This window comes from Cottoperca gobio, chromosome 5 (assembly GCF_900634415.1).
Source record: "Cottoperca gobio chromosome 5, fCotGob3.1, whole genome shotgun sequence".
In the NCBI taxonomy this organism is placed as follows: domain Eukaryota; kingdom Metazoa; phylum Chordata; class Actinopteri; order Perciformes; family Bovichtidae; genus Cottoperca; species Cottoperca gobio.
In genome coordinates this window covers 16,855,578-16,869,319 of record NC_041359.1, presented here as the reverse complement: position 1 = coordinate 16,869,319, position 13,742 = coordinate 16,855,578, and the positions used below count along the sequence as shown (strand labels likewise).

At 37.4% G+C, this 13,742-nt stretch overlaps 1 protein-coding gene across 1 annotated transcript; it reads left to right on the top strand.

Annotated features, from left to right (window-relative positions):
* The first annotated feature begins 625 nt into the window (after window positions 1-625).
* On the top strand, window positions 626-13,692 carry LOC115007691 (uncharacterized). Its single transcript, XM_029430634.1, has 20 exons — window positions 626-739; window positions 1,123-1,182; window positions 1,277-1,330; window positions 1,491-1,550; window positions 1,652-1,711; window positions 1,833-1,904; window positions 3,093-3,185; window positions 9,738-9,797; window positions 9,891-9,944; window positions 10,105-10,164; window positions 10,447-10,518; window positions 10,840-10,911; window positions 11,217-11,312; window positions 11,634-11,652; window positions 12,547-12,566; window positions 12,684-12,724; window positions 12,882-12,948; window positions 13,197-13,237; window positions 13,337-13,416; window positions 13,527-13,692. Exons 2-20 carry the CDS (start codon window positions 1,173-1,175, stop codon window positions 13,690-13,692), a joined length of 1,197 nt encoding a protein of 398 aa, XP_029286494.1. The 5' UTR covers window positions 626-739; window positions 1,123-1,172.
* Window positions 13,693-13,742: the final 50 nt, after the last annotated feature.

The following is a 13,742-nucleotide window of genomic DNA, read 5'->3' as shown; positions in this document are numbered from 1 at the left end:
AAATTCTCCATCTCCACACAGTGACACATCCTCCGTCACCATACACAGTGAGCGACTGCTTTTCTCATTCTTTGATTATATCATATTTCATTTGTTTTAGAGAGAGTGACAAGTAGAAACTCAATGATTCAACAACCTCCACTCCGATTATAATGCCACCTGTGGGATGAAATGTTAGATTTAGCATCTTTACAGTTTTCTCAGTTTGATAAATTGCTTTTTGTTGTCAGATTCTGCTTCATTCAGAGTCATGATCTGTTTTTACAGTGTAACTTACACTCACCTAAGATGACACATATAATTATCATTATGAAGCATGAGGATGAATGTTAATTTCTAAAACTGTTGTGTGACAGTATGGCAGGATGCTGGTACGCAGATGATGGTATATCGTATTTAATGACTTTTCATTTATCTTGTATTTTAGCTCTAAAACCTGAGATGAGTCTTCAGCATTTTCCTGGTGAATACGTTATCATGACCTGCACTCTGCCTGGATCTGCTCATGAAGATACGAGATGTAACCTTTACTTTGGAGAAGAAAGGGATCCATCTCTAACAACAACCATCTGGAAGAGAAAGAACTCAAAGAATCAGTGGTTCTGCCAGTTTTTTGTCACAATTTCTGATTTGCTTACCCGTCTCCATTTTCCTCAAAGAAGCGTCACCAGCTGTGATTACAGTTTGGGAAGTGAACCAAACTCTTTGTCTCCTCGTAGTGATGGATTCAGCTTGACTGGTAAGTCAGAGAAGACACGAAACATCACAAAGTATTTCTCCACATTTGAGTCTATTGCATGTTATTTGAAATGTTTAAATATGACACTGTGACATCACACTTAGAATCAAGTGAATTGACCAATAAAAGGAATTTGACTCGTAGTTGGACGCTCTCATTATCACAATTTCAGTTCAGTTTAATGTTTTTCAGACTGTGAGTCTATATTAAAAAAGGATTCAATTTAAAAATAAACAGGACAGCTGCTGCTGTCTACATGACAGCTGGTTTAGAGGACAGTGACTCTGAATGCAGGTTGGATTGAACAGACGGGACGCTTTACAATGTTTATTTATTTGTTCATATAAAATCGACCTGCAACAATCTGTTTCCTTTTACTGTAGATATTGTGGAAAGAGAATCAAGCGCTCCCTTCACAAAATCAGTATTTCCTATGACCACAGGTAAGATGTACTATACACCTAAATAACAACCCATTCATTACATATCACTTCTATAAAGAGTTTTAAAATGTTTTTTTGTGTGTTTACTCACCAGATTTGATTGTTGGCAGACCCGGTGCTTCTGCAACTCCTGTGAAACTGGAATCAGGTAATGAAATATAGATGTATTGTAAGAGACGTTAATTTACTAAAAATAGAAAATATGTTTCTTCTGATGCTTTCTGCTCAAGTGATCGCACAAATAAACTGTCCCACAACGTTTTCCACACATGAAGCGACAGATCCAAATCCATCTTCTTTCATTGTAGATATTGTGGACAAAGAGACACACTCCACACAGACTATGGCGACATCTACTATGACCACAGGTAGGACATGATTTATATTTAAAAAGAAATCTATATCAGAATCACAAAGCACTTATTATATTTGTTATCTTGAAGGTTTTAAAAGTGTTTTTAATCACCAGGTAGGACTGTTAGCAGGCTCCATGCCTCCACACCTATAACTCCGACCAAACAAATGTTAGGTGACTAAATTAAAGATATATTAAGTGTGACTTTAATAAATCACAAATCTTATGTTTATTACACTTTATGTATGTATTAGTATTTTGAGTATTCTGAAACATATTGTTCTTCATTGACCAGGTCAGAATGTTGGATCCAGCAACACTGGTAGTTTCATCTCTACTTCTATCACACCAGTGAAACCAACATCAGGTGACACAAATACTCATAATTTAAACTGACTTTTAAATCTTTTTTTCTTTAAGACATTTTATTCCCTTATATTGAATTAGATAATATGGAAATTAAAAATTAAAACGAGGATTCGAGAAATGCAGCTGTGATTTTTTAAAACCTTATAGAAAATGTTGAAATATGTAATTTGAATATTTATTTCATATTTTCACTGCCAAAACTCCTCTGGCTTCAGGAGACAATATTACAACTGCAATTCTTATGAGTGCATCATAAATGACGCACAAGTAATATTTCTCACTAATTATGTATTACAGTTGGTCAGACACCTCATAAATCTAGCACTAAAGCTGGCTTGCTCCATGTAACCCCAATTGATCCACCAACAGATGATGTATTACTTACACATACTGCATATCATTAAAATGAGAAATTAGATGAAATTAATGTAAACAAAAGTATTTTTCTTCCCTGAAGGTTAGGCTTAACATATTTTGCTCCAAGTTACTTACAGCTGCGCAAACATGTCCTTTTGCAAAATGTGAACAAATACATTAGATTTCATATTTCAATGTCAAAAATTGTTACCACCTAATCTACAGTGGCACTGTGACGGCCCCCTGGCTTGTTTATGTTATGCTTTGTCTCTAATGCAGCCGGTATCTGGAAGTGTTGTTTGCACTAGCTGGTAGCCCCAGGGCCCGTTGCTCTCCAACTATAAAACTCTGCCTTCCTGGCCACAAGGCCCTCTTTGTTCTCTTTCATGCAACATCTCTTCCTCACACTACACATCACACTCCTGCATACTTGCACCCTCACCACTGATTACTGATGACCACATCTTATCCTTGTCTTAGTATATTTAGGGTTTATTGTGACCCTTCGGTAAATTTATTATTTTCCTTCAGTCCAACTCCCTCTGTTCTGTCATGGCTTCAGAGCCAGGTCGTGACAGACACATCTTATGTCTCTTCTGGGTTTGAGCACTGAGTATTGCTCTGCAGGGTCACAGTAAAGCAAACTGTTTTGCATCATTATGATCCTGAATTCAATGTTCAATGTTCACAACTTCATTTACCTGTTAAATTTACGTTGTCCTTAATTTCCTATATTTAGTGTGACATGCAGTGAAAGACATTAAGTAGGTACACAGTCTTCCTGCTTTTGTGCTAAAAGTGAAACTGACACTTTTGTCCCCCAAAACAGAAACATGGACATGGAACTTGGTAGTAGTTGCAGCGTGTCTTGGAGGTGTCATCTTACTGGGCCTAGCACTTCTCTTTACCAAAAGAAAAACTGGTGAGAACTCGATTTATATGTCCAGTAAAGCATCTTTCCTCCCTGTTCTTTGTGGGAGATCCAAGCAGTGGATCAGGCTGATGTAGCCAATGCCCCTTATTAGACATGTAGGTACATAAATGTTAGTTTGATCAACAATAAGAAATACCAGGAGCCCCAACAGCAGACCTGGTAGAGCGGGCCCACTATGTAAGACTGAGTCCTTACCGCAGCGGCCCATGTTTGAATCCAACCTGTCGCCGTTGCTGCATGTTGTGCCCTCGCTCTCCCTGTGTCCTGTCTATCTAATAAAAGCAACAAAAAACAACCCAATATTGAATATCACATACAGAGCACATTGGATTTTGAGAGAGAAAATTGTGTTGGCATGAGCGACTGAGCAGAGTGAAAATAAGTGTCAGTTTATAATGTCCTTAAAGAGTGTGTGTGCCACAAGGCAGTGTCCTGAGCCCCTCTTGTTTTTACCACACGTAGCCTACTGGAGCTTTGTAAATTATGTCAAGTGCATGTGTGTTTCTGTGTCTGTCTGTGTGATTCACTTCTGATTTACTGAGAACATGTTCTGCAAAATGACAACAATGTGCTGCTTAAAGGTTCTATTATACCACATTGAGAGCATTAATATAACAGCTAACAACTATTTGCTCTTTAAAGGTATATTAGAGTAATGGTGTTGTGAGCAGAGAAGTCACACTCCCTCTGTGTATGCTGTAATTTTGAGCTTTTCTGCTCTTTATTTTGGTAGCCAGGCCGGCAGTCCCTGTGTGTATGTCCCACTTGCTAGCTAATGGCCACTGCTCAGCACCGCGCTCATACGGTGGATACCACTGAAAACGCCGTCCCGACCCATTGCATTGTTGCAGAAGTGCAACACCCACCCAGTTCCCCTTCAGGTTAATACTGTTGGCTCTGCCATCTCAGTTGCACTGTTAGCACAGCCCGCGTTGTTAGCACAGTCCGCGTTGTTAGCACAGTCCGCGTTGTTAGCACAGTCCAAATTGTTAGCACAGTCCAAGTTGTTAGCGCAGTCCACGTTGTTAGCGCAGTCCACGTTGTTAGCGCAGTCCACGTTGTTAGCGCAGTCCACGTTGTTCGCACAATCCACGTTGTTACCACAGTCCACGTTGTTACCACAGTCCACGTTGTTACCACAGTTTTTAGCCGTTTATTCCCAAAACCAGTAAATCAAAATGTAACACTAGAACATAACCGTGCTATTCATATGTGGTTGTTTCATTTACTCGATGTTACAATTTATTAAACTGTGTTTTTTGTGTTTTAGATGGATGTGGATATACAGAAACTCTCAACAGTAAAGAGGTAATTTAAACACTTCTGTATCCATTCAGTCAGTGATCATGCTGTCCTGGATAAGGCCACTCTCACGTAACCTTTTTTTTTTCTCTCTTTCTGATAAAGTTCTTGCCGAGCAGTTATGATGAAACTTACAGTATCGTCACTTATGAATTCAGCAATATTGGTGAGCTGCTTTTGTCTTTCTACCAACTTTAAGGTCCTCCTTCTTGTATACAAAGCCATAAACGGAACCGCACCAAGTTCCACTGCCAACTCTCTTATAAACTATGTGCCCCCAAGAACATTACGATCATCCACTACTGGTTTATTAAATGTTTCCAGAAACATCCAAAAGACAATTGGGGATGCAGCTTTTATCAATTATGCACCAAAGCTATGAAACACTTTACCTGCAGACATTAGGGAGGCAAGCTCGCTCAGTATCTTCTAAAGTAAGCTAAAAACATATCTTTTTACTTTAGCCTTTTAATAGTGATATTTTATATGTCTTTATCTTAGCCACTTTAAACTAATTTAAATGATTTCATACATTTTTAAGCTTGGTTTTCCGGAAGGAGGATCATTTAGTGTTGAGGAAGTAAGAAAGTTAAAAGTAAGGTTGAGAGAGCAAGAGGAAAAAGTAATGTCAAAGAGAAAGATTAAATCTGAAGCGTTGAAAACAATGGAAGAACATAAAGACAGTTTATGTTATGGGAGAAGGAAGCAGAGAACAGGGATAGGAAGAAAGTATGTGGATTATTTGCAAAGACAAATATAGATGAAAGTACAGACAAAGGGATTATGAAACTGTCAAAGAATGTGTAAAGGCTGGTATTTTATCTTATATTTTATCTGCTATTTTATATTATTTTAATTCTGCTATTTTTATAATGGTACTTCAGACTCATTTTCATCAACACTGTGATTATTGTACTGTAAATGCTCTTACTCTGTCCTTGTACTAATTGTTATGTTTTTGCTATGAGGCACATTGGGCTGCAATTCTTGTATGAAAGGTGCTATACAAATAAAGCTTATTATTATAATTATAAACATGTGGCATTTCTATATGTAGGGTATACTAAAGAATATTTACGCTAAGGCAAAACACTGTTTGTAAAAACATGATGCATTTCAATATTTTGGTGAAGTTGATTGTGAGTTTCAGGTATGTTCCTTAAACCTCAAAGTAAAAAGGTACAATGCAGCGTTGACATGAGAAACTTGTATTCTGGTTGGAGGAGCTATTTAAAAAAACAAAAACTATTTGCATTTAACACTGTCCCTCCCTGCTTATTCAGTGTAAAATATTAGTTAAGGTATTAACCTTCATGAGGGTCCAGGTGGACAATCAATTAATCAGTTGTGAGTTTTAGTTATAATGTTCCCGGGCAGTACAGGTAAATACAGGAGTCCGTGGGAAACATGGGGGCATTGACTTGACTTCAATAAAAACAGAGTGTGTGCAGCATAACTCTGGAAATATGAAGTGAAATGCAGATTTCATTGTTGAATGGTCAGGAAAATATTAAATAACAGCATGTTCGCTTAGAGCAGACCATGAACATGCTTGTGTGTGTGTGTGTGTGTGTGTGTGTGTGTGTGTGTGTGTGGGGGGGTGTGTGTGTGTGTGTGTGTGTGTGTGTGTGAACAAATGAACAGACTTTCATTTTCTTCTGAAGCAGTTCACACTGTGGTAGACTTGATCTAAATATATTACATGCTCTACATTTCTAATAATGTGTGTTAAAGCGAGATGTAAAGTGTTGCTGTTTCTGTGGCCTGTTTGTTTGTTGCCTCACATTTGATGCTTGCTGTGGTTTTCCTGAGAGCAAGTTCTCACTTCTGCTGAATGACACTTAAGTACATCAAAGTCCACGTAGTCAGACAAACGAGTGTCTTCTATCTGCACAGTCTTAGTGTTCAGCTTCATCATGGCTGGACGCCGGCTGCTTGTCATCTTCATTTGTAAGTTATACTCACTATAGAGTTTTTTATTGTTAATGTAGACTTTTACAAACTAATGTAGGTTCTAACCTGCTAGCAAACATGACATTACATTGTATTGTGAGCTATCATGTGTCATGTTATACCTTCTGCTCTTGTTTATGGTTGGTGATTTTATGTTATGTGTTGTTACTCTGTGCTGTTCATCTGTGCACTTATTGTGGAACTGCAGTGCAGAGTTCAAAACTAATTTCTCCAACAAATAAAGAATATCTTGATCTTAAGCTTCTTCATTTTGTTGAATGTATTAATGAGATATTACATGTATTTACCTTTTTAATAAATTGTAATTCCAACAGATTCATTTTCTCGAGAGTTATGCACAAGGTCAGTCTCTGATCGATTATCTTTCATGTCCAGTTTTCACTGTGTGGGAAGTTTATTACAGTCTGTTGTTAATTTGACTATTTTTACAAACTGTTTGTTTTCACAATATATTTTTTATTTCTTCCTCTACATTAAATCACAATTTCTAATATGGAATATTATCGTATGAATGTTATTATTCAGTTTTTGATATAACACATGTCTACCTCTAAATGTTCAGCTCTTCTTCCACCTACACTGACAGTGAATCCACCGGTGATCACAGAGACAGACTCAGTCACTCTGCACTGTCAGACTCCATCAATCTGTTCCTGTGTCTCAGTGTTATTTCTACACTTTAAGTGGAGGAACTGTCAAGAGTCTTCTCTTGTCTGAAGACACTGACAGGAACTGAGCTGCTGGAGATGTCACGTCAGCGTTCACCTGCTGAGGTTAAAGTGAAATGTTATTATCGCCACGCGTCTTATTCTCCTGAGAGTGAGATATCTTCCATTATGATTAAACGTGAGTGAACACTGCTGCTATGGACTAATATGATATATTGTTATAGTATTAGGGGTGTAAATCACAAGTTTCATCACAATACAATATTTGGATTCTTTAGACACTGATGTGATATTTGCTGATATCACAAAGTCTGCAACGATACAATTTTGATCAATTCAATTCAGGGGCCTGTGATCGACATGAGACGATATCATTTGTCTTTTTAACACAATTAGTTACATTTGTATCAACTCACAAAAGGACACTAAAATATGATTTGACAATTTTATTTCTGGGCTCCTGAGGAAGGAGGTGCGCTTTGACGGAAATGGTGACACAGATGTGCCATGGGAATTTCAAAAGAAAGGCGTATCTTAAAGATGATGATGATACGTATCGATGTTTTCACTTTGCATCAATTATTTTGGATCATGAATCGGTATTTCAATCCAGGTCGATGTATCGTTACTATGTACAGTATCAGCACAAAGTGGCTCTTAACATGTTTGTTTAAGAGGAACTTTTAGAAGATTAACAATGAGTATCCTCTGATATATGAATTCATCATCAGAAATGTTTTTGAATAAATTCAACTTTCAGTACTTTAATTCAACATATTAATTTACTTTTTCAGCTCTTCTTCCACCTACACTGACAGTGAATCCACCGGTGATCTCAGAGACAGACTCAGTCACTCTGCACTGTCAGACTCCATCATCTGTTCCTGTGTCTCAGTGTTATTTCTACACTTTAAGTGGAGGAACTGTCAGAGTCTTCTCTTGTCTGAAGACACTGACAGGAACATGAGCTGCTGGAGATGTCACATCAGCGTTCACCTGCTGTGGTTAAAGTGAAATGTTATTATCGCCACACGTCTTATTCTCCTGAGAGTGAAATATCTTCCATTATGATTAAACGTGAGTGAACACTGCTGCTATGGACTAATATGATATATTGTTATAGTATTAGGGGTGTAAATCACAAGTTTCATCACAATACAATATTTGGATTCTTTAGACACTGATGTGATTTTTGCTGATATCACAAAGTCTACAACGATACAATTTTGATCAATTCAATTCAGGGTTCTGTGATCGACATGAGACGATATCATTTGTCTTTTTAACACAATTAGTTACATTTGTATCAACTCACAAAAGGACACTAAAATATGATTTGACAATTTTATTTCTGGGCTCCTGAGGAAGGAGGTGCGCTTTGACGGAAATGGTGACACAGATGTGCCATGGGAATTTCAAAATAAAGACGTATCTTAAAGATGATGATGATACGTATCGATGTTTTCACTATGCATCAATGATTTTGGATCGTTGATTGTTGAATCAATATTTCAATCCATGTCGATGTATCGTTACACTGTACAGTATCAGCGCAAAGTGGCTCTTAACGTGTTTGTTGGTTCTTAAGAGGAAATTTTAGAAGATATCCTCTGATATATAAATTCATAATCAGTACTTTCATCCAAAATATATATTTACATTTTCAGCTCTTCCACCTAAACTGACAGTGAATCCACCGGAGATCTCAGAGACAGACTCAGTCACTTCTGGACTGTCAGACTCCATCATCTGTTCCTGTGTCTCAGTGTTATTTCTACACTAGAGGAACTGACAGAGTCTTCTCTTGTCTGAAGACACTGACAGGAACTGAGCTGCTGGAGATGTCACGTCAGAGTTCACCTGCTGAGGTTAAAGTGACATGTTATTACACTGTAAAGCTTGGAGACATAAATTCTCCATCTCCACACAGTGACACATCCTCCGTCACCATACACAGTGACACATCCTCCGTCACCATACACAGTGAGCGACTGCTTTTCTCATTCTTTGATTATATCATATTTCATTTGTTTTAGAGAGAGTGACAAGTAGAAACTCAATGATTCAACAACCTCCACTCCGATTATAATGCCACCTGTGGGATGAAATGTTAGATTTAGCATCTTTACAGTTTTCTCAGTTTGATAAATTGCTTTTTGTTGTCAGACTCTGCTTCATTCAGAGTCATGATCTGTTTTTACAGTGTAACTTACACTCACCTAAGATGACACATATAATTATCATTATGAAGCATGAGGATGAATGTTAATTTCTAAAACTGTTGTGTGACAGTATGGCAGGATGCTGGTACGCAGATGATGGTATATCGTATTTAATGACTTTTCATTTATCTTGTATTTTAGCTCTAAATTATCACAATTTCAGTTCAGTTTAATGTTTTTCAGACTGTGAGTCTATATTAAAAAAGGATTCAATTTAAAAATAAACAGGACAGCTGCTGCTGTCTACATGACAGCTGGTTTAGAGGACAGTGACTCTGAATGCAGGTTGGATTGAACAGACGGGACGCTTTACAATGTTTATTTATTTGTTCATATAAAATTGACCTGCAACAATCTGTTTCCTTTTACTGTAGATATTGTGGAAAGAGAATCAAGCGCTCCCTTCACAAAATCAGTATTTCCTATGACCACAGGTAAGATGTACTATACACCTAAATAACAACCCATTCATTACATATCACTTCTATAAAGAGTTTTAAAATGTTTTTTCTGTGTTTACTCACCAGATTTGATTGTTGGCAGACCCGGTGCTTCTGCAACTCCTGTGAAACTGGAATCAGGTAATGAAATATAGATGTATTGTAAGAGACGTTAATTTACTAAAAATAGAAAATATGTTTCTTCTGATGCTTTCTGCTCAAGTGATCGCACAAATAAACTGTCCCACAACGTTTTCCACACATGAAGCGACAGATCCAAATCCATCTTCTTTCATTGTAGATATTGTGGACAAAGAGACACACTCCACACAGACTATGGCGACATCTGCTATGACCACAGGTAGGACATGATTTATATTTAAAAAGAAATCTATATCAGTATCACAAATCACTTATTATATTTGTTATCTTGAAGGTTTTAAAAGTGTTTTTAATCACCAGGTAGGACTGTTAGCAGGCTCCATGCCTCCACACCTATAACTCCGACCAAACAAACGTTAGGTGACTAAATTAAAGATATATTAAGTGTGACTTTAATAAATCACAAATGTTATGTTTATTACACTTTATGTATGTATTAGTATTTTGAGTATTCTGAAACATATTGTTCTTCATTGACCAGGTCAGAATGTTGGATCCAGCAACACTGGTAGTTTCATCTCTACTTCTATCACACCAGTGAAACCAACATCAGGTGACACAAATACTCATAATTTAAACTGACTTTTAAATATTTTTTTCTTTAAGACATTTTATTCCCTTATATTGAATTAGATAATATAGAAATTAAAAATGAAAACGAGGATTCGAGAAATGCAGCTATGATTTTTTAAAACCTTATAGAAAATGTTGAAATATGTAATTTGAATATTTATTTCATATTTTCACTGCCTAAACTCATCTGGCTTCAGGAGACAATATTACAACTGCAATTCTTATGAGTGCATCATAAATAACGCAAAAGATGCATTTTCTCTGAATGTTTTTAATATTTCTCACTAATTATGTATTACAGTTGGTCAGACACCTCATAAATCTAGCACTAAAGCTAGCTTGCTCCATGTAACCCCAATTGATCCACCAACAGGTGTGCAAAGCGCATGTATTACTTACACATACTGCATATTATTAAAATGATAAATTCCATTTAGAATTGTATGTTTCTTCTGGTGTTTGAGCACTGAGTATTGCTCTGCAGAGTCACAGTAAAGAAACCTGTTTTGCATCATTATGATCCTGAATTAAATGATTTTTCATGTTCACAACTTCCTTCACATGTTACATTTATATCAGTTATATTAGTGTGCCATGCACTGGAAGACATCCAGGTACACACAGTCTTTCTGCTTTGGTGTTAAAAGTGAAACTGACCCTTGTTTGTGACCTCCACAGCAGAAACATGGACATGGAACTTGGTAGTAGTTGCAGCGTGTCTTGGAGGTCTCATCTTACTGGGCCTAGCACTTCTCTTTACCAAAAGAAGAACTGGTGAGAACTTGATTTGTCTGTCCAGAAAAAAGGATTTTCCCTTCCTGATCGTTTTCAGAGCTCTGAAAGGATCAGGCTGAGATAGCTAATGCCCCTTATTAGAGGGAAGATAGAAAGGAAGATAAATCTTAGTTTTGATCAAAGAGATGAAATACCACATAAGGAGGAAGTTGGTGTTGGAGAGAGCAAATCGTGTTGGCATGAGCGGCTTCGCTGAGTGCTAATCATAGGTGTGAGTTTATATGTCCAATCAGCCAATACAAACACAACTGCAGTGCTCTGCCTTAACTAACACTATGCTTCTCTCTCAATTTATTTCAGAAAGATGTTCTAGCAAAAGGTAATATTATTATTATTATTATTAATTTTTTTACAGAAGTTCAGCTCATTCACTTCAAGTAGCTGCCAAGTGCTGCTACTAAGCAGAACCACTGCAGCATTAGTTGTTAAATCAGTGGAGGGAGCTCATTCATCTTCCCCAGTTTCCCCATTAAACCCTTGGCTTTGAAGGGCCAGTGTGTAGTATTTAGGGGGATCTATTAGCAGAAATATAATATAATATTCATAACTATGTTGTCATTGGTGTATAATCACCTGAAACTAAGAATCGTTGTGTTTTCGTTAGCTTAGAATAAGCTATACATATCTACATAGGGAGCGGGTCCTCTTCCAGTCCGCCATGTTTCTACAGTAACCCAGATGGACAAAAAGAAAACCTCTGGCTCTAGATAGGGCCTTTTGTGTTTTTACGATACATGAAGGCCACCCTAGTTCTCTGACACGCTTGCCTGTAGCTGCCTGTATTTCATTGCTCTTAAAGTAGTGCTGTGGTGCCTCTGAGCGTCACCACGGTATTACAATCTGCAGGTCGCTATCACAGTCTTGTGAAGGGAGGGGTATTCAGTTGGTTGCAACCGCAATGCTAGATGCCACTAAATCCTTCACACTGTCCCTTTAAAGTCGTGGCAACTTAAGTCTTAGAGGTATTTGGAGAAGGATATACTGTATATCCCTCTTGACATAATGTTTTAGTGTCCTACTGTGCATTCTGGTCCTTGTGTAATGAGGACATGTTGTTGTAAATTAGAGTTTCGCTACAAACACACAGTGCATCTGGTCCTTGTGCATAAATGTATATTGCAATTCTAATGTGATGCCCATCAAAGAAACTAAACTAAACTACATTCAATTCAATTCTCTTTGTTAACACTTTCTTCTCTTTATTTCTGTATAGGACACAAGCTGATGCCACTGGTAATGTACACATGTAGCAGTCAGGAAACATCACTGTATTATTCATCCAAACAGTAGACAACAATTATATTTTGGTCTTCTTGTGTATTGAGGTGTGTTTTTTACCTTCTGTTGCAGATGACTTAATGTGCATGAGAGAGCTTAACCATGGAGGATCGGTAATTAAAAAATGTTTTCTCTGTCAGATGTAGCTATCATTCACATCACCTAAAATAATCGAACATTTAAATAGCAGGGCTCCTCAAGGTTAATTAATGTGTAACGTTATTCATGAATTCCTCTCACTTCCTCTCCCTTTTTTCCTGTTATCTTAAGTTACCTGCCGGTAATGATGAAGCGTACAGTGTGATTACCTCAGTACCTGCTGCTGACTGTCCTACTGGTGAGCTATAACTATATAATTCAATAAGAACCATCAACAAACATCAATTTAGTTAATAACACAAAAATGGGCTTTTGTTTCCATAATATTTTTACTGACCTTGATACATGCAGATATTTAATCACCCAAGACTTATTACAGATAGATCAGGTGGACTATGCTGTAGGCTTGTTTCAGACCGTACAGTAAAATGCCAAACTTGACTGAAAACAATCATCTTATTGTGTCGTTCTCTCTTATTTTTGCAGGTTTGGATAAATCGAAAATGCAAGAGTCTCAAAATGAAGACGTAAGTGAGATATGAGGCAATGTTGAAAATGTTTGCTACATAGGTTTATAGATGCTAATGACTATAAGAGCTCTTACAGTTGGTTTCTTTCTTCTTTAGTCTGACATATACCATGTGTACTCCACCATCTCTGAGGAGCCACCTCCATCAGCCCTGAAGGACATGGTGTACAGCACCCAGTAGGCACATTGAAACAAAAACAGTGTTAATACTGTATAGAGAAACAGAACGCAGACAGCCTTAAGAACTGTTTCAAATGATGTGTAATTTTTAAACTTGTCCTTTATAGTGTAACCTATGATCTAGGGAGGAAAATTGATGTATCTGCCATGAATGAACACATTCTTAGCTGGATGGCTTCTTATCTGTCAGAGAGGGACCAGCAGGTTGGGAAGGGTGTTACTTCTCTGAGCCTTTGCCCGTCACTTGCGGAGTGCCACAAGGCAGTGTCCTGAGCCCCCTTCTGTTTTAACGCTGGTTTTGTTTTCAGTTTGTGAGTCTGTGT